Source organism: Sminthopsis crassicaudata, chromosome 2 (assembly GCF_048593235.1).
Source record: "Sminthopsis crassicaudata isolate SCR6 chromosome 2, ASM4859323v1, whole genome shotgun sequence".
Lineage (NCBI taxonomy): Eukaryota > Metazoa > Chordata > Mammalia > Dasyuromorphia > Dasyuridae > Sminthopsis > Sminthopsis crassicaudata.
The window spans coordinates 25,730,703-25,758,515 of NC_133618.1; the positions used below are offsets into that span (position 1 = coordinate 25,730,703).

General features: G+C 65.0%; 1 protein-coding gene across 1 annotated transcript; it reads left to right on the top strand.

The window, feature by feature from the left end:
• Window positions 1-27,319, top strand: ADISSP (adipose secreted signaling protein). Its single transcript, XM_074285510.1, has 6 exons — window positions 1-190; window positions 7,333-7,441; window positions 7,996-8,147; window positions 22,062-22,200; window positions 24,126-24,248; window positions 26,451-27,319. The coding sequence occupies exons 2-6, from the start codon at window positions 7,423-7,425 to the stop codon at window positions 26,549-26,551; spliced, it is 534 nt and encodes a 177-aa protein (XP_074141611.1). The 5' UTR covers window positions 1-190; window positions 7,333-7,422; the 3' UTR covers window positions 26,552-27,319.
• The last annotated feature ends 494 nt before the right edge of the window (window positions 27,320-27,813 follow it).

Consider the following 27,813-nt stretch of genomic DNA (forward strand, 5'->3'; position numbering starts at 1 on the left):
GACGGGGGCGTGTCCTGGGGGTGTGTGTGTGATACGGCCGGGAAGGTTCCGAGGCCGCCCGGACCAGGGGGGCGCAGCCGCGTGCCGAGCCTGGACCCTGAGCAGCCCGAGCGGCCGCCGGCGGTAACTGCTGCGGCGCCACCCCAGCCCGCGCAGCTGAGCCGGAGCAGAGCGCGGCGTGTCGGGACAGGTGAGCGCAGGCCCCGCGGCGCCGCCTCCGCCCCGCGGCCCCGGGCGTTCGGGCGGCTCCTGCCGCTGTCGGGCCTGGCCCCGAACCCTGCTGGTGGGCGCCGTTCGTCCGGCGCCGAGCTCCGGCCCTGCGAGGCCGCACCTGCTCCTGCGCGGCCCCGCTCCCGTCTTCTCCCCTCCTCTCTTCTCCCTCCCTCTTTCCTTCTCTCCCTCCCTCCCTCTTTTCCCCCGAGTCTTCCTCCCTTTTTCCTTTCCCCCTTTCTTCCCTCTCCTTCTCTTCCTTCTCTCCCCTTTCTTCTCCCTCCCTCCCTCCTTTCTTTCCTTCCCTGTCTCTTTCCCTCCTCCCCCCCCCCCCGAGCTGCCCCCTCCTCCTCCTGGTGTCCCAGCGCCCTCTGACAGCTGCCCCTCCCGTGACCTCTGCTCCCAATCCCGGACCTCCCGATGCCCTTCTTCCTCATCACCCCTCGGCCTCCCGGTTTATCTCCCCGTCCCGGGAGCCTCCCTGCCTTTGTAACATGTAGTGCCCTCATCTCCCTCCTCTCCTCCCTCCTCCCTCTCTGCCTCCCTCCATCCTCCCTCTCTGCCCCCCTCCTCTCCTCCCTCCTCCCTCTCTGCCTCCCTCCATCCTCCCTCCCCTCTGCCCCCCTCCTCTCCTCCCTCCTCCCTCCCTCTGTCCCCCTCCCCTCCTCCCCCCTCCCTCTCTCTGCCCCCCTCCTCTCCTCCCCCCTCCCTCTCTCTGCCCCCCTCCTCTCCTCCCTCCTCCCTCTCTGCCTCCCTCTCTCCTCCCTCCCTCTGCCCCCTCCTCCCCATCACTCCTCTGCCTTCTCCTGGTGGGATCCTTTCCCACTCCCAGTCCTGCTGAGGAGAGTCTGTGCTTCCTCCCCCTTTCCTCCTCCCCCTCAGCCCAGGGCTGGGGAGCCCCGAGCCCTTAGCGGGGGCTTGGACCGAGGGGAAGACAAAAGTTGACGAGTGGGGGGGGGGCAGTTCCCAGTTAATCCCCCCCAGGCCTAAATAAGCATCTTGTGCCTTTCATGCTTGACCCCTGGGCTCTCAGGCCTGGTGGGGCCCCCTCTCCCTCAGCGATGGGAGGAGCCAGTGGGGGGAGGCCAGGCCGGGAGGGGAGGGCCCCATTGTCTTGCGCTTGGCCCTGGGACGGGGAGGCTGCAGCGGGGAGAGGGGCTGCCCTGTGACCCCTCGTACGGCCCGAGCTTGGGGGAGCCCTCCCCGCCCGCCTCCCTCCGTCGCCTGCAGGGTGACCTTGCCTTAGTCACTTTCCGCCGTCCCTCCTGGACCCTGCGGGAGGCCGGAGGGAGCCAGGTGGTCTCTGACAGGGCGAGAGCCTGCGTCAGTCTCCCAGGTAATTGCCAGGGACGGAGGGAGAATGGCTGCGGGTGCCCAGGAAAGTGGGCTGGCCCCCCTGTGCGCTGCCTCTGGGGAATGACCTGGCCCGTTCTCCCTCCCCCCCACCTGCTTTCCCTTCCCTCCCTCCAGGCCATTGAGAAAGGGGAGGGGGAGAGGGGAGGGAGCTCCCATGACTGGGGGTGGGGGTGGGCACCTCTCTAGGCTTTCCCTGGAGTCTTAAAAGGGGCCTGCCCCGCCTGCCCCCACTGCCGGCCCAGCCCATTGGTCCCAAGAGTAACCGGGTCTTGAGGTCAGCGTGGGGGGTCTCAGAACTGGTCACGCCCCTCGGGGCCCCCCCCCTCCTGATGGGCCTTGGGACTTTCCTTGGCTGGGGCGGTGAAGGAGGTGCTGGGGGAGGCTGCCTTCCGGCCCTGAGCAGGTGGGGTGGAGCAGGGTCGGGGCCTCCAGCTCCCCAGGTAGGTGCAGTGAGCTCAGAAGGCCAGTGGAGGAGCCCCCCCCCAATAGCTGAGGTGGGTGACCTGGCCAAGGCCGCCTCCCTACAGCCTCCATGGGCTAATCCGAGACGTGGCCCGTGACCTGTGACCTGTGACCCATCATAGCAGGCGGTGGCTGATCCTTGGGTCAGAGGATAAGGACTAGGCTGGAGGGAACAAAGGGGGGGGAGGGGAACAGCCCCCAAGTTTTCCCCCTTTCCACTGACCGGGAACATCTTCCAGCCTGTCAGAGCCCCAGCTGGGAAGGGCCATTGTGGGAATGGGGCTCCTGCCTCCCTGGGCGAGGGCCGGCTTGTGGGCGGCTACCACAGAGCCGTGGGAAGTGCCCATGGTGCCCATGGTGCCCGGCGAGGGATTCTGGGATTCTGGCATCTGGCTCCGGGGCGGCCGGAGGGGGCCCTGTAAAGCTCGCCTGAGCCCGCCTCTCCTGGGCCTTGGGAGCCCCCAAGGCCCGCTTCCTCTCCCCCCCAGGGGGACGGGCTGGTGCCCACTGACATTGGGCAGCAGCTTTCTGCTGTGACCGGAGCCAGGATTCCACCCCACCCCCACCCACGCGGGTGCTCGGCCTGGGGGGCCGGAGAGGGGCCTCTGGGAAAAGGAGGTGATGGGGGGGGGCACAGGCCAGGGAGAATGGCCAGTCAGCCCCTCACAGTCCCCAGGCTCTGCCCTAGGGCCTCCAGTCCTCCACACTGGGGGTGCGGGAGGGGTTAATCCCATTTTACAGATGGGAAGGCTGCAGCTGGGGCCAGGATTGGGTCTGGGGTCCTTCGGACCGATGTCTGGACCACGGCCCCCCTCACCTAAAGGCAGAGAGGGGGCAGCGGTTATGCGCCTTACTTCTCCTGCCCCAGGGCCCTGGCCTCTCTTCTGGCAGGATTCACAGCTACCAGGAGTTTCAGCCCAGGGAGCCCCAACTCCCAGGCTCGAGACCCTGGGGGCGTTTCCCGGGGCTGTAACTGGGGGGGGGGGGGGGCGCTGGGCCTTTGTCTCAAAATGCCACGAGCTTAGGGCGCTGTGACTGCTCTTGCAATGTCGGGAGGTGAGGAGCACCCGAGTTCAAATCCTGCCCTCCTCGGGAAATAGCCTTTCTGGGCTCCAAGTGAGGCCTGGAAGATCCTTCCAGCTCTAAGTCTGTGACCCTCTGCTCCCTCCACAAGCATTTCTTAAGCGCCTGCTGTATGCTGGGTGCTGGGGATTCAGGCACAAGACCTTGGGGTGGGGGCTGGGGAGGGAACCCGTACTTGTATAGTAAGGGACAGACCAAGGATAAAGAGGCACCCGCAGAGGCGCTTGGGAGAGAGCCTCCGTCTGCTCTGGGACCAGGGGGGTTGGGTCTTCCCGCCACCAGGGGGCACCAGGCTGACCTTCTCCGCCGCCCCCCAGAAAGGCCTTAGTTACTGTCCTGCTGCCAGGAGACCCAGGGGGCTGATCACAACCCCTGAGGGCTCCCTGGGGGGAGAGAGGCGCCTGTGGTCTGATGCAGAGGCTTCTGGGGAAGGGGAGGAGGGAGGGAGGGAGGAGGAGAGGAGAAAGCGGAGGAGGAGAAAAGGAGAGGAGGGAGGAAGGAGAGGAAGAGGAGGAGGAAGAAGGGGAGAAGGAGGAAGAAGAGGAAGTTGCCCTATAGCTGTCAGCCACACCTCCCATCCCACTCCAGACGTGGGCCCTGCAGAAGTCCGGGCCAGTTGTGCCCTCGCAGCCGGAAGTCTCCTTAGGAAACAGCTGGGGCCTCTGAGGGGTTTAAAAAAAGAAAGGGGGGGCGGGCGTGAGGGGGGCAGGGCATCTTGGGGGGGGTCTCTGGCAGCCGTGTGTCCCAGGAGCAGATTTCCTGTGGCCGGCCCTGGCCCTGCGCCCGCCTCCCTCCCTGGCCGATGTTCAGGCACAGGTGTGCCCAGGAGAGACGTCGGGGGGCACCTTGCCCTGCCTGCTCATTGCAGATAAGGAGCCTGAGGTCCTTTGGGGCCTGGCCCCAGAGCGGGGCCCATGAGGCGGAAGCAGCCCTAGGACGGCAGCACTGGGGCCGTGGGGTCCCCTGGCTGGGGGTCGGGCCAGAGGGGCGGGATCTGGGCCCGGGATGCCAAGGCCAGCGTCCTCCGGCCTCTCGGCCCTCCCGGTCCCGGGCAGGCCCCTCACTTAGAGACCAGGCTCCGTAGGAGGACCAGCGCGGGGGACCCGGGGGGCTGAGCGGGGGCCTCCTGGCCGGGCAGTGGGGAAAGAGCCCGCTTGGGGGCCTGGAGATGCAGATTCGAATGCGGCCTGTGCTCTGTGTGTGACCCGGGCTGAGGGAGGGGCAGGCGGGCTCGCAGTCCCGGCAGGGCCCGGCCTTTCCAGGAGGAGGCGGCGGTAAAAATAAAGCGGACTCAGAGCCGGTTCCGTGGGAGGTTGGGGTTCGCCAGGCCCGGGACTGCAGGCCCTCCGGACACGGCTGGGAGGGCCGGCACCCCCGGCCTGGGGCATTACGAGGAGGGGCAAGCCCCCCCCATTTTGTGTTTGAGAAGAGTTTCTAAGGATGGCAGTGCCAGGCCCCAGGGGCACGTGGGCCGTGCTGCCCCTGCTGGGCCCCCAGGGCTAGGGCCTCACCCCGCTCCTTCCGCCATTTCCGGGCCCCGTTCTCAGCGCCAGCCCTTCTTAGTTTGGGGGCTGGGTGGGGTGCAGGTGGAATAGGGGTCATTCATCATTCTCATGGGTCCTGACCCCGGCACCAAAACATTCCCAATACCCCAACACCACCGGCCCCCGAGTCTGTGGGCCGAAGGATCTGCCGCCGCTTTTGAAGCACCTGAAGATGGTCTAAGCGTTTATTAAGCTCCTGCTGTTTGCTTCCACTGAAGTGAGAGAGGCAGAGGTCCCGGAAGCTGGGCCCGCTCTCGGGGGGCCTTTAGCCAGGGGGGGGCGGCGGCAGATTAGCGGGAGCCCCCTTTTCTTTGGGGAACACGAGAGGTCCCGGCGGCTCCGGGTGAGCCAGGCTTTCGCTCGCTGCTCTGAGGTGGTCCCGGGGGGGGCGCGGTCCGCTTTAAGGGGCCTCTGGGACCACCATGTATCCGAGGCCTGCCTGGGCGGGAGGGGGCAGGCCCGGAGAAGGTGGGCGCCCAAGGAGGCAGTCCCAGGGTGGGAGGGGCAATTTCCCCCCAAATTATTGTCACTTAATGTCACTAACCCGCCCCCCCACTTATTAGGGTCAGGTTCCCCGTCTCCCACGTTTCCCTCCTCCAGGCCCCGTCGCCCAGGCTTGGGGGCCCCTGCCAGCAGGGGGACGGGCCCTGGGCAGGACTCTCGCCCCCTCCCCTTGGGGGCCCCAGGCCTAGTTTCAGCCTCGGAGAGTGGCCCCGAGGCTCCTGGGACGCTGGCACAAGGTTTGAGTGAGGGCACCCCCCCCATGACCCACTTTGGACAATGGCTCAGTGGGGCCTCAGGACAAAAGCAGCGACTCCACTTCAGGGGCGGGAAAAGGGGGGCTCTCTCCCGCCCCTCCCCCAGTCCTGTCTTCTGCCCCTCCCCTGTAAGTGGATGGTTAAGGGGAGGAGGCTTCCGGGGCCCCTGATTCCCTGACCCCCAGACTTGCTGTGCTTCCTCTGGTGAAGTTCCTCGACCCCTCTGGGCTACTGGGAGCTGTAACAGCCAGCCCGAGAAATCCCTGTAAGGGGGAAGCTGGGGGGGGGGGTGGTCACTCAGTGGGGCCGGAATGGGACCAGAATGGGTCCGACAGGCAGGGCCGAATTTCCCTGTCCCCTTGGCCTGAGGCGGGCGTGGGAGGGAGGGCTCCCGAGGGCACCTCGTGCCAACTGCTAAATGTCAGCAGCTCTGGGGGCACGGCCGGGCCCTCTGGGTAGGAGCGGGGGCTCCCAGCCTGACGTCATTCGTGCCCGGGGTCTGCAGAGACGCTCCCGGGGGCGGGGACACTTTGTGCCCGATCCAGGGCTCAGCCCCACAGCAGGCAGCCCCCCTCCCCGCCCCCCCCCCCCCGGGAAGTCAGTGCCTGGCACCCGGGGCCTTCGTCCGGGCGGTTGCTCTGCAGGCTGAGGGAGCCCTTGGGGGCTTGAGGCGGAGTGATCGGAGCGACCTTAGAGACGGAGCCCCGGCCTGGTGGGGAGGGGCCTAGTGGTGCCCACAAATTGGGAGGAGAGGGCCGGGGGCCTCTGGGTCACCCCTCCTTTACCCCCTGCCCTTTGCCCTCCCATTGCTCAGAAGCCACGTTCCCACAGTCATTTCTCGTCATTTCTCCATGGTGGAGGATGGGTGCCGGAGGGTTCCTCGGGCTCTGCCGGCCTGTGATTGTGTAAAAGCGGTGCCCAGGCCCCCAGGGACCCCCGCCCTCCCGGGTTCTTGGGGCAGTCCGGGAGGGCCCACAGTGCTGCTGGGGCGCTGCTCAGGGGATGCCCTGTGGCAGGGGAGCCGAGACCTCCAGATTCTAAGCCCGGGGAGGGACACGAGGCCAGAAGGAGGGGCAGCATGGGGGGCTGTGGGGGGGGGCACTGAACGAGCAACAACAAAAGACAAAGGCCCCTTTCCCAACAGACACCTTCCGCCCTCTGTGCCCGGAGGGGACGCAGCTGCAGGGGGCTTCGGGTCGCCGACCCGCCCCGAGAGGGGGTTCCAGGCCTGGGGTGGTGCTCGAGCTGTGGGAGCCCTGGAGGCTTTTTATGGGGCCTGGAAGGGCTCGCCGTTCAGAGAGCAGCGTGGGGGCCCCAGAGCATCGGGCAGGTCCTGGGCACGGACACACGGCGCCTCCGGAGTGCCCGGTCCCTGAGCACAAACCGAGGCCCTGAGAAGGCCCCAGTCCATGGAGGGAGCTCAGGATGGCGCCACTGAGGCTCGGCGGGAGGCCGGCCTGGCCCAGCAGCCACTCTGGCCTGCACGGGGGCCGGGCACCCAAGCCCCCCGGGGCTCGTGAGGGCCACAGCTGCTCGCCAGGCTCGGTGCTGGGGGCGGACGGGGTCCCCGGCCTGGTGGGGGGGCAGCTTCCTGTGGGAGGGGCTTTTGGTCTGACTGCCCTGTGGCTCCCCCAGAACTCTGAGGATTCTCCTGCGGCTGGGGTGCCAGCCTCCCGAGGCAGGACCCAGCCCTGGCACAAACCTGCCTTGTGAACACCTCTTCATTCGTTTGTGATTGCCCTTTTTCCCGGGTCCCTTTTTAACCTCCTGGATCCCCCGTCCCGGACAATGCCCCTCCCCCAGCAGACGGACAGCTTCTCAGTGTGGCTCCGGCCTAAGCGCAGTCCCTGGCATACAGTAGGCGTTTAATGGGTGATGGGAGGGGAGCGGTCCTGACTGGTGCTCTGCTTCCCCGGCAGCTTCCTGCTGTGGTCCCCGGAGCATGGGCGGCTGCTGAGTCGGCAAAGGGAGCTCCGCTTTTCAGCTGACGGGCGGCGGGCAGGGGCTCCATGGCGACGGCTAACAAAGGTGAGTGGCTGGAGGAGAGGGCCCCGGGGCAGGGTGCCCCCTGGCATTGGCCTCTGCCCCTGGGTGTAGTTGCCCGCCCTGGCCGGCCTTTATCCTCTCAGGGCACGGATGCCCACTGGATTGGCTCTGCCCCCCCAGGGCATGTATCCTTTTGTCTCGGGGTCATCTTACATCCTCCTCTCTCTTTTCCCAAGAGGAGTATGGGTAGGTGGGTGAGGGAGGGGCAGGGAGAGGAGGGCCTGGCTTTGTTCCTCTCACCAGACACCCACCTTCCAGCCAAATCCAGCCCCCAACCCTGACCCCCCCAGGTGGTGCCCCCTCAGAGCCTTCTCAGCCCCCCTTCCCCCACCTTCCCCCGGCTGCGGGCTGCCTTCTCCCTGGGCTCCGCCCGGCTCCCCGATGCCCTGCATCGCGCCCTCAGCCTCCTGGGCGCCCGTCCCCCTCCTGGCTCCTCCCCACTCGGTGCCAGGTCCTCGGCACCCCCCACACGGGGTGAAGCTGAGCCCCCGTTGGGCCCCGCTGCAGTCCTCACGTGCCCCCCCCTGCCCTTCCAGGAAACAAAACCAAGATGGGCAGCATCCGCTTCAGCGAGGCCACGACCAGCCACCCCACGGAGGGCTCCCAGAGCCACGTCCACTTCGACGAGAAGCTGCACGACTCGGTGGTCATGGTGTGCCAGGAGCCCGACGGCAACTTCCTGGTCAAGGTGGGAGGCGGGGAGGTCTGGGGGGCTGCGGAGGCCCGACTCACCGCCAGAAGAGGGGGGTGATGGCTCGGCAGGCTGTCCCCTCCCCCCACGAGGGGCGCGGGCCCCCTGCTGGTCCCCTGCTGACCTTGACTTTCCTCCTGAGCCAAGACCTCGGGCAGAGGGCCCTGGGTTCAGGGAAGTGCGCACCCTTGTGGGGGACCCGCATCTTGGATGAAATTGTCTGGAAGGGGCCTCCTGGCTCCGGCCCGGCCTAGACCCCAGTGGCCAGAGCCTGTGGCTGCTGGAGCCCCCTTAGAGCCTCCTGACAAGTGGTCATCCAGCCTCTGACGAGAGTCTTGTGGTGACAGGGAGCACGGGGGGATCACCGCCTGGGAGCACGGGAGGGGGGGCTCGCTGCCCCGGGAGGACTGGACTCGGAGTCGGGAGGGCCTGGATGCCCCTTCTGAGCTGTGTGAGCCGGGGTGAGGACACAGGGAGACCCCGGTGCATTCAGTGCCCCCACCCTGGCGAGGGGGACGGGTCAGTGCTGACCGTGGCGGGCTTTCTTTGGCTGGGGCCACGAGACCCGGGCCAGGTCCTGGCTTCAGCCCGCTGCCTTCCTGGGAGGGGCCTGGCTGCCAGTATAGACACTGAAGCACTTCAGAAGTCAAGTCTTCACCTCCAGGGCTCCCTCTTTGTCCCAACCCTGGGGGGAGGGCCCTTTAAAAAGCCTCCCTTCCCCCTCCCGCTCCAGGCTCCCATTTTTAGCTCCTCTCATTACCGGCCGCTTGGCTTGGTTCCTGGAGTCCGGGCCGCTGGGCTCCTGCTCCCCTCCCCCGGGCAGGGAGTTGGGCCGGCGGTGGGCGGTGGTCCCGGCCCATCTGTCCTCCCTGGGCAGCTGCTTCCCCTCTTTGGGCCTCCTGGGGCTGGGCTCCCTGACTTCATATCTGGGGGATAGTGGCCAAGGGCCAGCCCGGCCTCCCCGGGATGCTGTCGGACGGGGGAGGGGCCGTTGGGATGGGGACCCCGGGGGAGGAGCGGGTGGGTGCGGGGGTGCAAGGCCGGCCCTGAGGCCACGGCCCACATCCAGCCTCAAAAACTCGCTTGCCCTGGGCAAGTCGCTCCATCCCCTCAAAGCCTCAGTTTCCTCATCTGTAAAATGGGATCTTCAGCAGCTGCTTCCAGGGCTGCCATTGTCGGCCTCATCCCGAGGGGCCGCCCCCGCTGCATTCCGTCAGGTCCACTCCGGGCTCCAGGGTGGGCTGAGGCGCCTTCCCGGCTCCGAGTCAGCTGCTTCTCCCGGGGGTTCAGCCGTCACAGTGGAGCGGAGGCGCTCTGGGTCAGGGCCTAGGACGCCTCATCCGGGTCCGGCCTTGGAGGCACAGCACGTGTCTCCGGGGCCGAGCCCAGAACCCTCTCAGCTCACTGACTGTGCGGGGGGCCCGCTCTGCTGTTCCGTGTCCCGAGCCCTAGAACCCTCTCAGCTCACTGACTGTGGGGGGGGGCCCGCTCTGGTGTTCTGTGTCCCGAGCCCCAGAACCCTCTCAGCTCACTGGCTGTGCGGGGGGCCCGCTCTGGTGTTCCGTGTCCCGAGCCCCAGAACCCTCTCAGCTCACTGACTGTGCGGGCGGCCCGCTCTGGTGTTCCGTGTCCCGAGCCCCAGAACCCTCTCAGCTCACTGACTGTGCGGGGGGCCGCTCTGGTGTTCCGTGTCCCGAGCCCCAGAACCCTCTCAGCTCACTGACTGTGCGGGGGGCCCGCTCTGGTGTTCCGTGTCCCGAGCCCCAGAACCCTCTCAGCTCACTGGCTGTGCGGGGGGCCCGCTCTGCTGTTCCATGTCCCGAGCCCCAGAACCCTCTCAGCTCACTGGCTGTGCGGGGGGCCCGCTCTGGTGTTCTATGTCCCGAGCCCCAGAACCCTCTCAGCTCACTGGCTGTGGGGGGGGCCAGCTCTGGTGTTCCGTGTCCCGAGCCCCAGAACCCTCTCAGCTCACTGGCTGTGCGGGGGGCCCGCTCTGCTGTTCCGTGTCCCGAGCCCTAGAACCCTCTCAGCTCACTGGCTGTGCGGGGGGCCCGCTCTGGTGTTCTGTGTCCCGAGCCCCAGAACCCTCTCAGCTCACTGGCTGTGCGGGGGGCCCGCTCTGGTGTTCCGTGTCCCGAGCCCCAGAACCCTCTCAGCTCACTGACTGTGCGGGGGGCCCGCTCTGGTGATCCGTGTCCCGAGCCCCAGAACCCTCTCAGCTCACTGACTGTGCGGGGGGCCGCTCTGGTGTTCCGTGTCCCGAGCCCCAGAACCCTCTCAGCTCACTGACTGTGCGGGGGGCCCGCTCTGGTGTTCCGTGTCCCGAGCCCCAGAACCCTCTCAGCTCACTGGCTGTGCGGGGGGCCCGCTCTGGTGTTCTGTGTCCCGAGCCCCAGAACCCTCTCAGCTTACTGGCTGTGCGGGGGGCCCGCTCTGGTGTTCCGTGTCCCGAGCCCCAGAACCCTCTCAGCTTACTGGCTGTGCGGGGGGCCCGCTCTGGTGTTCCGTGTCCCGAGCCCCAGAACCCTCTCAGCTCACTGGCTGTGTGGGGGGCCCGCTCTGGTGTTCCGTGTCCCGAGCCCCAGAACCCTCTCAGCTTACTGGCTGTGCGGGGGGCCCGCTCTGGTGTTCTGTGTCCCGAGCCCCAGAACCCTCTCAGCTCACTGGCTGTGCGGGGGGCCCGCTCTGGTGTTCCGTGTCCCGAGCCCCAGAACCCTCTCAGCTCACTGACTGTGCGGGGGGCCCGCTCTGGTGATCCGTGTCCCGAGCCCCAGAACCCTCTCAGCTCACTGACTGTGCGGGGGGCCCGCTCTGGTGTTCCGTGTCCCGAGCCCCAGAACCCTCTCAGCTCACTGACTGTGCGGGGGGCCCGCTCTGGTGTTCCGTGTCCCGAGCCCCAGAACCCTCTCAGCTCACTGGCTGTGCGGGGGGCCCGCTCTGCTGTTCCGTGTCCCGAGCCCCAGAACCCTCTCAGCTCACTGGCTGTGCGGGGGGCCCGCTCTGGTGTTCTATGTCCCGAGCCCCAGAACCCTCTCAGCTCACTGGCTGTGGGGGGGGCCCGCTCTGGTGTTCCGTGTCCCGAGCCCCAGAACCCTCTCAGCTCACTGACTGTGCGGGGGGCCCGCTCTGGTGTTCCGTGTCCCGAGCCCCAGAACCCTCTCAGCTCACTGACTGTGGGGGGGGCCCGCTCTGGTGTTCCGTGTCCCGAGCCCCAGAACCCTCTCAGCTCACTGACTGTGGGGGGGGCCCGCTCTGGTGTTCTGTGTCCCGAGCCCCAGAACCCTCTCAGCTCACTGACTGTGGGGGGGGCCCGCTCTGGTGTTCTGTGTCCCGAGCCCCAGAACCCTCTCAGCTCACTGACTGTGGGGGGGGGCCCGCTCTGGTGTTCCGTGTCCCGAGCCCCAGAACCCTCTCAGCTCACTGACTGTGCGGGGGGCCCGCTCTGCTGTTCCATGTCCCGAGCCCCAGAACCCTCTCAGCTCACTGGCTGTGCGGGGGGCCCGCTCTGGTGTTCTGTGTCCCGAGCCCCAGAACCCTCTCAGCTCACTGACTGTGCGGGGGGCCCGCTCTGGTGTTCCGTGTCCCGAGCCCCAGAACCCTCTCAGCTCACTGACTGTGCGGGGGGCCCGCTCTGGTGTTCTGTGTCCCGAGCCCCAGAACCCTCTCAGCTCACTGGCTGTGCGGGGGGCCCGCTCTGGTGTTCTGTGTCCCGAGCCCCAGAACCCTCTCAGCTCACTGGCTGTGGGGGGGGCCCGCTCTGGTGTTCCGGGTCCGAGCCCCAGAACCCTCTCAGCTCACTGGCTGTGTGGGGGGCCCGCTCTGGTGTTCTGTGTCCCGAGCCCCAGAACCCTCTCAGCTCACTGGCTGTGCGGGGGGCCCGCTCTGGTGTTCCGGGTCCGAGCCCCAGAACCCTCTCAGCTCACTGACTGTGGGGGGGGCCCGCTCTGGTGTTCCGTGTCCCGAGCCCCAGAACCCTCTCAGCTCACTGGCTGTGCGGGGGGCCCGCTCTGGTGTTCCGGGTCCGAGCCCCAGAACCCTCTCAGCTCACTGGCTGTGCGGGGGGCCCGCTCTGGTGTTCCGTGTCCCGAGCCCCAGAACCCTCTCAGCTCACTGGCTGTGCGGGGGGCCCGCTCTGGTGTTCCGTGTCCCGAGCCCCAGAACCTTCTCAGCTCACTGACTGTGCGGGGGGCCCGCTCTGGTGTTCCGTGTCCCGAGCCCTAGAACCCTCTCAGCTCACTGACTGTGCGGGGGGCCCGCTCTGGTGTTCTGTGTCCCGAGCCCCAGAACCCTCTCAGCTTACTGGCTGTGCGGGGGGCCCGCTCTGGTGTTCCGTGTCCCGAGCCCCAGAACCCTCTCAGCTCACTGGCTGTGTGGGGGGCCCGCTCTGGTGTTCCGTGTCCCGAGCCCCAGAACCCTCTCAGCTTACTGGCTGTGCGGGGGGCCCGCTCTGGTGTTCTGTGTCCCGAGCCCCAGAACCCTCTCAGCTCACTGGCTGTGCGGGGGGCCCGCTCTGGTGTTCCGTGTCCCGAGCCCCAGAACCCTCTCAGCTCACTGACTGTGCGGGGGGCCCGCTCTGGTGATCCGTGTCCCGAGCCCCAGAACCCTCTCAGCTCACTGACTGTGCGGGGGGCCCGCTCTGGTGTTCCGTGTCCCGAGCCCCAGAACCCTCTCAGCTCACTGACTGTGCGGGGGGCCCGCTCTGGTGTTCCGTGTCCCGAGCCCCAGAACCCTCTCAGCTCACTGGCTGTGCGGGGGGCCCGCTCTGCTGTTCCATGTCCCGAGCCCCAGAACCCTCTCAGCTCACTGGCTGTGCGGGGGGCCCGCTCTGGTGTTCTATGTCCCGAGCCCCAGAACCCTCTCAGCTCACTGGCTGTGGGGGGGGCCCGCTCTGGTGTTCCGTGTCCCGAGCCCCAGAACCCTCTCAGCTCACTGACTGTGCGGGGGGCCCGCTCTGGTGTTCCGTGTCCCGAGCCCCAGAACCCTCTCAGCTCACTGACTGTGGGGGGGGCCCGCTCTGGTGTTCCGTGTCCCGAGCCCCAGAACCCTCTCAGCTCACTGACTGTGGGGGGGGCCCGCTCTGGTGTTCTGTGTCCCGAGCCCCAGAACCCTCTCAGCTCACTGACTGTGGGGGGGGCCCGCTCTGGTGTTCTGTGTCCCGAGCCCCAGAACCCTCTCAGCTCACTGACTGTGGGGGGGGGCCCGCTCTGGTGTTCCGTGTCCCGAGCCCCAGAACCCTCTCAGCTCACTGACTGTGCGGGGGGCCCGCTCTGCTGTTCCATGTCCCGAGCCCCAGAACCCTCTCAGCTCACTGGCTGTGCGGGGGGCCCGCTCTGGTGTTCTGTGTCCCGAGCCCCAGAACCCTCTCAGCTCACTGACTGTGCGGGGGGCCCGCTCTGGTGTTCCGTGTCCCGAGCCCCAGAACCCTCTCAGCTCACTGACTGTGCGGGGGGCCCGCTCTGGTGTTCTGTGTCCCGAGCCCCAGAACCCTCTCAGCTCACTGGCTGTGCGGGGGGCCCGCTCTGGTGTTCTGTGTCCCGAGCCCCAGAACCCTCTCAGCTCACTGGCTGTGGGGGGGGCCCGCTCTGGTGTTCCGGGTCCGAGCCCCAGAACCCTCTCAGCTCACTGGCTGTGTGGGGGGCCCGCTCTGGTGTTCTGTGTCCCGAGCCCCAGAACCCTCTCAGCTCACTGGCTGTGCGGGGGGCCCGCTCTGGTGTTCCGGGTCCGAGCCCCAGAACCCTCTCAGCTCACTGACTGTGGGGGGGGCCCGCTCTGGTGTTCCGTGTCCCGAGCCCCAGAACCCTCTCAGCTCACTGGCTGTGCGGGGGGCCCGCTCTGGTGTTCCGGGTCCGAGCCCCAGAACCCTCTCAGCTCACTGGCTGTGCGGGGGGCCCGCTCTGGTGTTCCGTGTCCCGAGCCCCAGAACCCTCTCAGCTCACTGGCTGTGCGGGGGGCCCGCTCTGGTGTTCCGTGTCCCGAGCCCCAGAACCTTCTCAGCTCACTGACTGTGCGGGGGGCCCGCTCTGGTGTTCCGTGTCCCGAGCCCTAGAACCCTCTCAGCTCACTGACTGTGCGGGGGGCCCGCTCTGGTGTTCTGTGTCCCGAGCCCCAGAACCCTCTCAGCTCACTGACTGTGCGGGGGGCCCGCTCTGGTGTTCCGTGTCCCGAGCCCCAGAACCCTCTCAGCTCACTGACTGTGCGGGGGGCCCGCTCTGGTGTTCTGTGTCCCGAGCCCCAGAACCCTCTCAGCTCACTGGCTGTGCGGGGGGCCCGCTCTGGTGTTCTGTGTCCCGAGCCCCAGAACCCTCTCAGCTCACTGGCTGTGGGGGGGGCCCGCTCTGGTGTTCCGGGTCCGAGCCCCAGAACCCTCTCAGCTCACTGGCTGTGTGGGGGGCCCGCTCTGGTGTTCTGTGTCCCGAGCCCCAGAACCCTCTCAGCTCACTGGCTGTGCGGGGGGCCCGCTCTGGTGTTCCGGGTCCGAGCCCCAGAACCCTCTCAGCTCACTGACTGTGGGGGGGGCCCGCTCTGGTGTTCCGTGTCCCGAGCCCCAGAACCCTCTCAGCTCACTGGCTGTGCGGGGGGCCCGCTCTGGTGTTCCGGGTCCGAGCCCCAGAACCCTCTCAGCTCACTGGCTGTGCGGGGGGCCCGCTCTGGTGTTCCGTGTCCCGAGCCCCAGAACCCTCTCAGCTCACTGGCTGTGCGGGGGGCCCGCTCTGCAGTTCCATGTCCCGAGCCCCAGAACCCTCTCAGCTCACTGGCTGTGCGGGGGGCCTGCTCTGGTGTTCCGTGTCCCGAGCCCCAGAACCCTCTCAGCTCACTGGCTGTGCGGGGGGCCCGCTCTGGTGTTCCGTGTCCCGAGCCCCAGAACCCTCTCAGCTCACTGGCTGTGCGGGGGGCCCGCTCTGGTGTTCTGTGTCCCGAGCCCCAGAACCCTCTCAGCTCACTGGCTGTGGGGGGGGCCCGCTCTGGTGTTCTTTGTCCCGAGCCCCAGAACCCTCTCAGCTCACTGGCTGTGCGGGGGGCCCGCTCTGGTGTTCTATGTCCCGAGCCCCAGAACCCTCTCAGCTCACTGACTGTGGGGGGGGCCCGCTCTGCTGTTCCGTGTCCCGAGCCCCAGAACCCTCTCAGCTCACTGACTGTGCGGGGGGCCCGCTCTGGTGTTCCGTGTCCCGAGCCCCAGAACCCTCTCAGCTCACTGGCTGTGCGGGGGGCCCGCTCTGGTGTTCTGTGTCCCGAGCCCCAGAACCCTCTCAGCTCACTGACTGTAGGGGGGGCCCGCTCTGGTGTTCCGTGTCCCGAGCCCCAGAACCCTCTCAGCTCACTGGCTGTGCGGGGGGCCCGCTCTGGTGTTCCGTGTCCCGAGCCCCAGAACCCTCTCAGCTTACTGGCTGTGCGGGGGGCCCGCTCTGGTGTTCTGTGTCCCGAGCCCCAGAACCCTCTCAGCTCACTGGCTGTGCGGGGGGCCCGCTCTGGTGTTCCGTGTCCCGAGCCCCAGAACCCTCTCAGCTCACTGACTGTGCGGGGGGCCCGCTCTGGTGATCCGTGTCCCGAGCCCTAGAACCCTCTCAGCTCACTGGCTGTGGGGGGGGCCCGCTCTGGTGTTCCGTGTCCCGAGCCCTAGAACCCTCTCAGCTCACTGACTGTGGGGGGGGGCCCGCTCTGGTGTTCCGTGTCCCGAGCCCCAGAACCCTCTCAGCTCACTGACTGTGCGGGGGGCCCGCTCTGGTGTTCCGTGTCCCGAGCCCCAGAACCCTCTCAGCTCACTGACTGTGCGGGGGGCCCGCTCTGGTGTTCTGTGTCCCGAGCCCCAGAACCCTCTCAGCTCACTGACTGTGGGGGGGCCCGCTCTGGTGTTCTGTGTCCCGAGCCCCAGAACCCTCTCAGCTCACTGACTGTGGGGGGGGCCCGCTCTGGTGTTCCGTGTCCCGAGCCCCAGAACCCTCTCAGCTCACTGGCTGTGCGGGGGGCCCGCTCTGGTGTTCCGTGTCCCGAGCCCCAGAACCCTCTCAGCTTACTGGCTGTGCGGGGGGCCCGCTCTGGTGTTCTGTGTCCCGAGCCCCAGAACCCTCTCAGCTCACTGGCTGTGCGGGGGGCCCGCTCTGGTGTTCTGTGTCCCGAGCCCCAGAACCCTCTCAGCTCACTGACTGTGGGGGGGGCCCGCTCTGGTGTTCTGTGTCCCGAGCCCCAGAACCCTCTCAGCTCACTGACTGTGGGGGGGGGCCCGCTCTGGTGTTCTGTGTCCCGAGCCCCAGAACCCTCTCAGCTCACTGACTGTGGGGGGGGCCCGCTCTGGTGTTCTGTGTCCCGAGCCCCAGAACCCTCTCAGCTCACTGACTGTGGGGGGGGCCCGCTCTGGTGTTCTGTGTCCCGAGCCCCAGAACCCTCTCAGCTCACTGACTGTGGGGGGGGCCCGCTCTGGTGTTCCGTGTCCCGAGCCCCAGAACCCTCTCAGCTCACTGACTGTGGGGGGGGCCCGCTCTGGTGTTCTGTGTCCCGAGCCCCAGAACCCTCTCAGCTCACTGACTGTGGGGGGGGCCCGCTCTGGTGTTCTGTGTCCTGAGCCCCAGAACCCTCTCAGCTCACTGACTGTGGGGGGGGCCCGCTCTGGGGTTCCGTGTCCCGAGCCCCAGAACCCTCTCAGCTCACTGACTGTGGGGGGGGCCCGCTCTGGTGTTCTATGTCCCGAGCCCTAGAACCCTCTCAGCTCACTGACTGTGCGGGGGGCCCGCTCTGGTGTTCTATGTCCCGAGCCCCAGAACCCTCTCAGCTCACTGACTGTGGGGGGGGCCCGCTCTGGTGTTCTGTGTCCCGAGCCCCAGAACCCTCTCAGCTCACTGGCTGTGCGGGGGGCCCGCTCTGGTGTTCTATGTCCCGAGCCCCAGAACCCTCTCAGCTCACTGACTGTGGGGGGGGCCCGCTCTGGTGTTCTGTGTCCCGAGCCCCAGAACCCTCTCAGCTCACTGACTGTGCGGGGGGCCCGCTCTGGTGTTCTGTGTCCCGAGCCCCAGAACCCTCTCAGCTCACTGACTGTGGGGGGGGCCCGCTCTGGTGTTCTGTGTCCCGAGCCCCAGAACCCTCTCAGCTCACTGACTGTGGGGGGGGCCCGCTCTGGTGTTCCGTGTCCCGAGCCCCAGAACCCTCTCAGCTCACTGACTGTGGGGGGGGCCCGCTCTGGTGTTCTGTGTCCCGAGCCCCAGAACCCTCTCAGCTCACTGACTGTGGGGGGGGCCCGCTCTGGTGTTCTGTGTCCTGAGCCCCAGAACCCTCTCAGCTCACTGACTGTGGGGGGGGCCCGCTCTGGGGTTCCGTGTCCCGAGCCCCAGAACCCTCTCAGCTCACTGACTGTGGGGGGGGCCCGCTCTGGTGTTCTATGTCCCGAGCCCTAGAACCCTCTCAGCTCACTGACTGTGCGGGGGGCCCGCTCTGGTGTTCCGTGTCCCGAGCCCCAGAACCCTCCGCACAGAGGGACCCCCCAGCTGTGACAGTCTGCATTTGGCTCCCTTTGAGGCTCTCATCAGCCGGCTCCTGAGGGCTCGGGACATTCTGTTTCTGTGAAATGGGTCAAGGGAGGAGATCGGCTTTTGTTGTACTTGAGAACGAGGCTCCCGAGGGTTTGGCCCAGATTCCGGATGGGGCGTCCCTTTCAAGGGCAAATGAGGGGCAGCCAAGGTGGGCTTCTTGGAGGAGGGGGCTTTGGGGGAGGATTTGTAGAGATGCAGGGGGAAGGGAAAGAGGGAGAAGAGGGGGGGAGAGGAGAAAAGAGCCCAGCTCCTTAGGGAATCTGTGATTGCTCCTCCCCTTCCCTCGGCTTTCCCTTCGTCCCCCAGGGCTCTCAGGGTTGCATCCAAGGTAGGCTGTGGTAGCCAGCCGGGCCCTTCGGCCCCCTCTCCTGGGAGCTGTGGCGCTGCAGTCACCAAATGCTCTAACACTGGGCTCATCTGCTCCGCCTCGTGCGCCCCTCAGAGCCAGCCCCAGCTGGAGCCCAGCGGTTATCTCGGAGTCCCAGAGTGAGAAGGAGGTCGGGTGTTTTCTTCCATGCCCCCCCCCCCCCCCCCCCGTTCAGTCACTGGCCTGTGTCCAAGTGATAGGTGCCATCTCTACGGTGGGAGGGGGCCGCTGGTGGTGCCGAGGGCCCCGGCAGGTGAGCAGAGGGAGATAACCGCTCTCGGGTCTCCCGGCCGCCTCTAGGGACAGAAACTCTGCTGTTATCCCTTTGTTACAGATGGGGAGACTGAGGCACAGCGAGGGGAGGCAAAGGCAGCAAAGGGCAGAGGTGAAAATCGAACCCGAGGTTTCCTTCCGCCGGGTTCGGTTCTTTTTCTATCACAGCTTCATTCCAAAGGAAAGACATGAGAATTCTAGATTATCTTGCAGAATGCTCATCTGTAAAATGGGACCATAACCCACGGCCTAGCGGCCTCACTGAGCTTGCAAGCCTCAGGGGTCGCTCCATAAGGGCCCGTCATTCTTCTGGTTGTTAGTCTGTTTTGACCGGAATGGAAAGGCCGCGGAGGGGAAGGGGCGCGAGAAGGTGGGACAGCCGGGGGGGGGGGGGAGAATGTGAGGGTTATCCCCGAGGCAGCGGGGAGTCCCTGAAGGTTGTTGGGCTGAGGAGTGACCTTGTTGGGCAGTGTGTGACGGACGGATTGAGAAGGTGGAGGCCCTCGAACCTTTCTTTTCAAAGGGTCGTTGGGCACTGAACCTTAAATTCAGCTTTTCTCACTTTTTTTAAAACTGAATTCAAGGAGGTGAATTACAAGGCTGGGGGAGGGGCAAGAGGAGCTGGGCTTGGGGACGGAGGGCCAGGGGTTATGCCTGAGACCACCAGCCCTTGGGGGAGAGGAGACACGTTTCTGCCGGAGACTCTCGGCCTTCCCCGTGGAGGCCGGGGTGGGAGCGTCAGGGGAAGCCTGGTCTCCTGGCCTGGTCCCCCGCTCAGAGCCGGGGGAGCAGAGGGAAGCAGGGTCCCAGAACCCCAACCGGAGACCTCGGCCACGCAGCCTCTGCTGGAGGCCGGGGGAGGCCGCTTATGCCTCCCAGGCCGGGCCCTCTCCCGAGAAGGTGGCAGCCGGGTCAGGCTGGGGCATCCAGCCCCAGAGGGCCTGTGGGAGGGGAGGACAAAGTCCCCCCCCCACTGCTGAATGGCAGAGCTTGGGCGGGGCTCCCCGGGCTGACCCAGGAGTTTGGTGCCGGCGTCCTGGGGAGCTCCCTGAGCCGGGGGTGCGGCCAGGCAGGCGCTGGGGGGCAGGAGAGAGGGGGAGGGGAAGGAGAATGCTTCGAGAGGCCCAGAGGCCGGGCAGGGTCCTGCAGCAGCTGGCGTCGGAGCCGGGGGAGGGCGTCGGGGCAGGGCCACGGGAGGCGCCCAGAGCGGAACGGCCTGAGGAGGCAGAGGGTCCTTAGGGCCAGAGACGCTGAGGCGAGCGAGGGCGGGGGCGGTCAGCAGGGAGAGGCCCGGGGGACGCGGGGAGGGCCGCAAAGGTGACACAGGGGCTGCTGCTGAGCCAGTGCTGACAAAGTGGGGGGCAGGAGGGGGCGAAGCTGCTCTGTGCTCAGGCTGCGCCCCCTTCTGCCCCTCCCTAATGTCTCATTTCCCTCTTTCCTTCTCTCTCATTCTCTCCTCATATTCTCTCTCCCCTCTCAGTGTGCTCCCGCTCACCCTCCTCCTCCTCTCTTAGAATTTCTCTCCCCTGACCCCCATGTCTCAGAAAATTTCTCTTCTCTCTCTCTCTGTCTCTCTCTCTCTCTCTCTCTGTCTCTCTCTCTCTCTCTGTCTCTGTCTCTCTCTGTCTCTCTCTGTCTCTGTCTCTCTTTCTTCAGTCTCTGTCTCTCTCTCTGTCTCTCTCTGTCTCTCTCTCTGTCTCTCTCTGTCTCTGTCTCTCTGTCTCTCTCTCTGTCTCTCTGTCTCTCTGTCTCTCTCTCTCTCTGTCTCTCTGTCTCTCTCTCTGTCTCTGTCTCTCTCTGTCTCTGTCTGTCTCTGTCTGTCTCTCTGTCTCTCTCTGTCTCTGTCTGTCTCTGTCTCTCTTTCTTCGGTCTCTGTCTCTCTCTCTCTGTCTCTGTCTCTCTCTGTCTCTGTCTCTCTTTCTTCGGTCTCTGTCTCTGTCTCTGTCTCTCTCTCTCTCTCTCTCTCTCTCTCTCTCTCTCTCTCTGTCTCTCTCTCACTTTCTCTCTCTCTCTCTGTTTCTCTCTCTCTCTGTCTCTCTCTCTCTCTCTCTGTCTCTCTCTCTCTTTCTCTGTTTCTGTCTCTCTTCGGTCTCTGTCTCTCTCTCTGTCTCTGTCTCTCTCTCTCTGTCTCTCTCTGTCTCTGTCTCTCTTTCTTCGGTCTCTGTCTCTCTCTCTCTCTGTCTCTCTCTGTCTCTGTCTCTCTTTCTTCGGTCTCTGTCTCTCTCTCTCTGTCTCTCTCTCTGTCTCTGTCTCTCTTTCTTCGGTCTCTGTCTCTCTCTGTCTCTGTCTCTGTCTCTCTGTCTCTCTGTCTCTCTGTCTCTCTCTGTCTCTGTCTCTGTCTCTCTGTCTCTCTCCCCCCTCCCTCCTTGAGTCAGGGATGCATTTTCCCACGATTAGAGGTAGGATTATTTTCCTTTTCAGACATTTCCCAGGAAGCCCTGCCCGGCCTCTGGGGGGTGTGGGCGTGCACATGTGCATCTCCCCGGGTCTCTGGGGGCCATGACTGACAGTGACTGGTTTGGGCCCTTGCTGGACCTCCCTGCACTTCCTGTTCCCAGTGACCTTTGCTCCCAGTGACCCTGCCCGACCTTTCAGCCTCTCTTACCCCAGAGGGATCAGTGGCCCAGGAGGCCGAGGGGCGGGGCCCCAGGGCTTCTGAGCCTGTCATCCTCTGCACCCCCTGTCTCGGAGGGACACTAGGAGGGGCTCCTGCAGCATCAGCCAGTTGGAGAAGGATGGGGGGAGTTGGAGGGCTCAGCCTGTTCTCAGGGAGCTGGGTTCGAGTCCTCCCATGGACACTTAGTGTGAGGCGTCCGGCCCCGCCTGGGAAGCAGCATTTGGGCCCTGGGGCTTGGCCCAGGCTCTGACCACCAGGCTACCTGGTCTCATTGGTGAGGGCTCTTGTCGTCTTGGGGGCTCGGGAAGGCTTCCTGGTGGGACACGGCTTGGAGTGTGATGAGGAGGGGGATTCTGGGTCTGCAGCATGGGGGTCTGGGGCCAGAGGAGCTGGGGGGCTCAGGACTGTCCCTGGAGCACGGTGACTGGGAGAGCTCTGGTGCTTGATTCCACTTTGATGGTCACTTATTGAGCACCTACTGTGTGTTCCAAGTGAATAAATGAGCACTTATTAAGGGCCTGCTGTGTGCACACTTGGGCATTGGGGCCTCTTTGGGGAGGAAGCACCTTCACCAGTGCAGATTACAGCCTTAGAGGCTGGTCCGGTCCTGGGGCCCAGCTCCCACAGCCAGGGAGAGCCCAGGGCGGGGGACGAGCCTGGGGGGACATGGCGGGGGCGGGGCTGGGCCGGAGCCTCTCCGGGGGTCCCCGGGCTCAGGAGGATTCAGCTCTTTCTTCCCCTCCCTGAGTGTTCATAGCCGGGCCCTTGAGGAGCCCCCAGTGTGGGGGTGGGGGACACTGATGGGGGGGTTGAGGTGCTCCTCCCTCTGCCTTGGCTCCCTCCTCAGTAAAATGGCCACGGGCTGCCCCCGGTGGGATGGGCGGGAGTGACCGGTCCTGGGGCCCCATAGTGACTGGCCCATTCAGGCTTTGTTCAGCAGCCCCCGCCCCTAGCTGTGGGGGGCCACGCTAGCCCCCTGGGGTGAGAGGGCAGAGGGCCCCATCAGGAAGGGATGTGGGGGTGGGGGCTGTAGCCAGCGATGGCTTTGGGAGGGGGGCCGGTCATCTGTGGGGGCAGCTCTTGGGGGGGGGTGCGTGGCTCTGCCTGGGGCCCCCCAACCTCTCCTCCCCCCACAGATCGGCTTCTTGAAGATCATGCACAAGTACGAGATCACCTTCACGCTTCCTCCGCTGCCCAGACTGGGGAAGAACATCTGCGCCCTCCCTTTCCCCAACCTTCACCTCAAGGTCCTGAGCGTGACCCCTGTTTCTGAAGGTGAGTCCCTGAGTGGCTGTCGGAGGCAGGCCCGGCCCGCAGGGGGCGCCTGGTTCCGGGGGAGCCGGGCCACTCCGGCTCAGCCGTGCTACGGGCTCGGGGGCCCCGGGCTCCCCAGCCTCCCCTGCCATCACCCTGACCCCACAGGGTGCCCTCTGGCAGGGTCTCCCCCTTGTGTTGGGCCCCCAAGTTTCACGGTCAGAGACCTGGCTCTCCTCCTGCCTCGGACACCAACGAGACACTGGGGGGCCGGGACTCGGGCGCCTGCAGTCCCCCCTTCTGCCTCTGGACTTGTCTGGGATGGCTCGTCCCAGGCCCCCCGGGTTGGGATTCGCCCTCAAGTCCTCCAGGCTCCAAAGCCAGCACTCCTTGTCCAGGACGGAGACCCCCCCGGTGAGGGAGGCCGTGGGCCCTCTACTCTCACACGGGACGAGCCTCTCGCCTCCAGGCTGGGCATGGGGGCCATCCCTCCCCCCCGCCTTGTCCTTTCCGGGGGGAGCCCACGTTAGGGGTGTAGAGACTGTTCCCCCTTCGGCCAGGCAGGTCCACATGCTGGGGAGGGGGCAGCTTCACCCTGAAGTGGGCACCTTTGCCCCTCTCACGGGCAGCTTCATAAAACGATTCGGCGGCCTCGGCTGCACCATTCCACCCGATCCATCGGCTGTTGCAGCATTTAGTCGGGGCACTTGATGACTCGGTGTGATTAGCAAAGCGCTCTGAGAAGTTTGGGGGATCCCCCTGGTCCTGGGTCCCCCCAAAGAGCCTCTGGGAGAGCCTTGAGGTCAAAGAGCCGGGTTTGTGTGTCGGGGAGTGCTGAAAGCCGACCCGGACTCGTCCCCCAAACTTTCCGGGCCGAGCCCGCTCGCTACCCCTTTGGGGCACCTTCCCTGGGCCTCGGATAGTCCTGGCAGGAAGTGGAGTGAGCCGCTTGGCGAGCCCACGGGGGTCCCGGGGAGCGCCACTTGGCCAAGTTCTAGCAGATCCCCCAACGGCCCCATTTCTGGGATTCGGATAGGGAGGAAAACGGGAGTTTTGAGAATCCCCCTCATTTTTCCTTTGGAATGTGACCCTCAGCTTTGGGGGGAGTCTGGTGTTATGGAGAAGTACCCCCTAGTCTTGAGAAGCCCTTAGTCTGATGGGAGATAACTTGTGTTCTTGGGGAGCCCCTCGTCTGACGGGGAGTTCCCCTGAGGATCGGGCGGCACAGACGCGCCTGTGCTGAAGGTTGGCTCAGGCTTCCCGACCCGACGGCAGAGCCAGGCTGCCTGTGAAACCCCAGTTCTCGGGAAGCCTGTGGTCCGAGATCCTGGCGCGGCCTCCGGTGCCTTCCTTCTCCCTAACGGACGTGATCTTACCGGTCACTGGCCCCAAAGGCCGCCTGTGGGGGGGGCACTGAGCCCCCAGGAGGATTTCCATCCAGGCCCATCCAGCCGGGGCTCCTCCCCGTCTTGCAGGTGTGATGCTGGGGCAGCAGGTGGCCCCCTCCCCTCCGTCCTGGTGCCCTGGCCTTTCCTCCCAGGCTCCTGGGTCCTCCTGGGCCGCTGTAACATCTTTGCTGACTCAGGACCTTAAGGACGTGGGCTGTGGCCTAGGGGGAGGTGCCCCAGGTCCCGCTCAGCTGTCAGTCCTGTCGTCCCGTCTCCCTGGTCTATGGGACCATCCTTAAGTGCCGACAGGGAGGATCGTGGAATCCCGGATAATGAGCTCGCAAGGGCCTGAGAGGGCGGGGAGCCCACTCCCCATTTTGCAGATGAGCAGACTGAGGTCCACAGGTCACACAGAATAAAACATTTGTTCTGGTTCCCATCGAGCCAAAGGCTCCAGATCTATGGTCTGGGGGTCCCCAGATCGGGAGAGCGCAGGGGTGGCTCCCCAGAGGCAGAACGGTGACCCCTGGGGGCCCCCCGGGTCTCTGTCCCTCGCAGGCTTCTGTGTGAAGTGTGAGTATATCGCCCACAAGGAAGGGGTCCTCAAGGAAGAGCTGGCGCTGGCCTCCGAGACCAATGACAACGCCTCTGTCCAGGTGGTGCTGCAGGCCCGAGTGATGGGTGAGGAAGGAGGGGCAGAGCCCCGGGGGGGGGGGGGGGGGGGGGAAGGGGGCGTCAGCCTCCAGTAAGAGACGGCCTTCCTGTTCCTGCCTGAGCCTCCCCAGGGAAACTTAAATTGTCACACCGGGGTGCCCTCGTAAGGAAGGGAGGTGTCGGGCCTTAGGGAGCGCTGGGTGGGAAGGGCCCCAGACAAGCTGTCCCCCCTAGGCCTCCGGGAGGGGAGGGGGACCCCCAGGGAGCTCTAGGTTGTGAGCCTCAGGGTGCTGGGCTTTGTACCAACTCCCCTGCTCCCTCTGCTGGCCTCTGAGGGAAGTGACCGCCAGAACACTCCACTCCTGGATGCCAGGGGATTCATCCTCTGTTCTCAGAAAGCTTGGAGGAGAGGGAGAGGGAGAAGGGGAGGAGGGAGAGGAGGAAGAAGGGAGGAGAAGGGAAGGAGGAAGAAGGAAGTAAGAGGAAGAGGGAAAGGAAAAGGAGGAGAGAAGGAAGGGAGGAGGAAGGAGAGGAGGAGGGAAAGGAAAAGGAGGAGAGATGGAAGGGAGGAAGAGAAGGGAAGGAAGAGGAGGAGGGAGGAAAGGAAGAATAGGAGGAAAGGAGAAAGAAGAGGATTAGAGAAGAAAGGGGGAAGGAGGAGGAAAAGAAACAGGAGGAAGAGGAGGGGTGGTTTTCCCTGCTCATCTAGTCCCTTGGGGTTGTGTGGGGGTGGGGTGGCCCCTGGCAAACTTTTATCTCCTCTTGGGCTTTCACTACCCAGGTGACCTTGAGCAGCCTCTCTGGGCAAAAGAGGGGCCGTCCAGTGTTAAGTCGGTTGCCTGGTACCTAACAGTTCTCTAGTTCAGAGTTCACACCTTTAAAGGAGTTCACTCATTGGCCCTTTAAGGAGCTCCCACAAGCCCATTCTCTGGGAAGATATAAGGAGCCAGCATTGAGTGGGAAGTCAGTCTGGATTGGGCAAGGAGAGGACTTCCCGGAAGAACTTCAGGGAAGCTCCAGGAGATTCTCTTTGGCATCCTGTACCCAATGGGAAGTTAATTGAAAAACAACATGGCAGCGCCAGTCCCTGTGTGGGACGCCTGGAGGAAGAGGCTCTGCGGTGGAAAGAGCGGCTCAAGGCGCTTAGAGAAAAGACTGGGCACAAGAATAAAGAAGATGAGGAACCAAAAAGTAAACTTTTGAAAGAAGAAGGAGGTGAAAAACAGAGAGAGCTCAAACTGAGGAATGATGTTCCTGAGGATGAGGAACTGAAGAAGAGGAAGGTGCCTCAGGCCAAACCAGCCTCAGTGGAAGAGAAAGCAAAGATGAGCTGGAAGCCGAGAAGCCTGAGCCCATTATTGAGGAAGCGGATTTGGCTCACCTTGCTCCCAGAAACCAGATTGGGATTAAAAAGAGATGTAGCTAAAAAATTGGAGAAGAGGCCACAGAGAGCCAATGCTGAGCTAACCCGAGAAAGGCTTAGAGGCCAAGGTGGTGACCGGAACCTGCAAAGCCAGAAGACAGTGACTCAGATAGAGCAGCTTCTGCTCAGCTCTTGGCCACAATTCGGCCTGCGAACTGATGCTTCTAGGCCAGAGATGAAGGACCACCCTCAGTCTTTCCCCAGAGTGACCACCGCTACGGTACTTCTTTTAATGCCCAGCTGAGTGCATCTCGGAGTACATTTTAAAGGCGTGAACTCTGAACTAGAGAATTGTTAAGTACCAGACCACCGACTTAACAGCTTGTAATAATCCTAACAATCTGGGGGGCTCCTGGGCGAGACCTGGGTCCCGAGATCCCCGGCCAATGGAGTCAAGCAGCTATTTCAGGAGAGTCGTAGGGAAGGACTGGGGGCTTAGAAAGCAGCTTTTGTGGAGGGCCCGTGGTCCCTGCTGGGAGACCCCTCCCCATGTTATAGAGGAGGAATCCGGGCCATGGGGAGTGGCTGGGCGGAGCCCGGGACCCCACATCTAGCCTGCTTCCGCCTCTGCCATGCCGGGAAAGGAGGCCATTACCTCTGCCACACCCCATGTGTCCTTGGAGGGGTCTCTGGGGAGATTGAGAGCCAGTCCTCAGCATGGGAGGGCACAGAGGCAGGGTCTCAAGTGCAGAGGATGGAAGCTAGATTCAGGGAGGAGGCGAAGGTCCTGAGCCCCTAAGTGTGCCCATCTGTAAAATGGCACTGCTGAGCGCAGGCCGGAGCTGACCCCTGTCCTTCCTTTTCAGATCGGCACCACGGCACCCCGATGCTCTTGGATGGGGTGCGCTGTGTGGGCGCGGAGCTGGAGTATGACTCGGAACACAGCGACTGGCGGGGCTTCGACTAAGGCCCCCCCTCCCGTCTCCCTCCTCTGCCTCCCTCGTCCCCTCCCTCCCTGACGAGCAGCAGCCGAGGGGTCCCCTTCCTGTCCCTGGACTGGATGCTTTGCTACTTGCAAGGGGGAGAAGAGGGGGAAGGGCCTGGTGCTGGGGGGGGAAGAACCTCTGGGGTCTCCCTCCCGTGGGCAGGAGGAACCTGGGCTGGGACTACCCTTCCCTTCAGCCTTAAATTGCGTCCATTTGTCTCACTCTGTGTTGCCTGCTGGCCCCTGCGGGGCCCAGTTGGGGAGGGTGGGTTGGGAGGATGGGGAGGGTAGAAGTGTTCTTAACTGGGTGGGTGGGTCTCTTGGGCTGCCCCTTCCCCATTCTGCCCCAGCATCCCCTGCTCCCTGCTGTCCCTTTGATGCAGCCTTGCCATGGAGTCCTGTGGCCTTAGTGGGGGGGGGGGGGAGGGTGTCTCCTGTGTGTGCCTGAAGGTAGCCTTGAGGGGCATGGGGGGGCTTGCCTCCCCCGGCATTCCCAAGCCATAGAGCAGGGGAGAGGCCGCCCTTGGCTTGCCCCCCGTCTGTCCCGGCTGCTGCTGTACTGTCTGCTGCTTTAGCCTTCTCCCCCCCTCCCAGCTGCCCTGGAGGGTGGGCTGTGAATGGAGGCACCGAGGGAGGCCCCCAACCTCCGCCTTGCGTGCCCCCCATGTGTGTGCCTGTCCCGTGTTTGTTGGCTGTTTTTTAAGTGACGTTGGGATGAAACCCCAAAGAGAAGAAACAAGTTTCTGTGCAGACCTGACTGAATCCTGGCTTTTGTCTGAGGGGAAGAGATGGGCGGGGGGACTGAGAGCTGGGGTCTCCCTCCTAATCAAGCCCTAGGAGCGACCCCTGCCCAGGAGCGGGTCACCTCGGTGGGGCCGCGAGCCGGAGCCCACCCTCTCCCAGCAGCAGCTGTCCAAGCCACCTGTAGACAGCCCGAGTCATAGCTGGGATGCAGTTAGAGCTGGAGGTGGAGGCCCAGGCCCTCGGGCCAGTCCTGGCTCCCAGCACGTTTGGGCAGGTCCCTCGAACTGTTTGTTCATCTGGAAAATGAAGAGGCTGGACATAGTGTCTCAAGGTCCTGCTTCAGCGTATGACTGCCTCAGTTTACCCATCTGTCCAAAGGTGATGGGGAAGACCTGATGGCTGGAAGTCCATACCTCGTGACCCTGGGCCCCAGACAGCTGATTTTAGGATTGGTGGCCACTGGTACTGAGGGAAAAGGGTTGATTTTCCTGTCCCCTTCT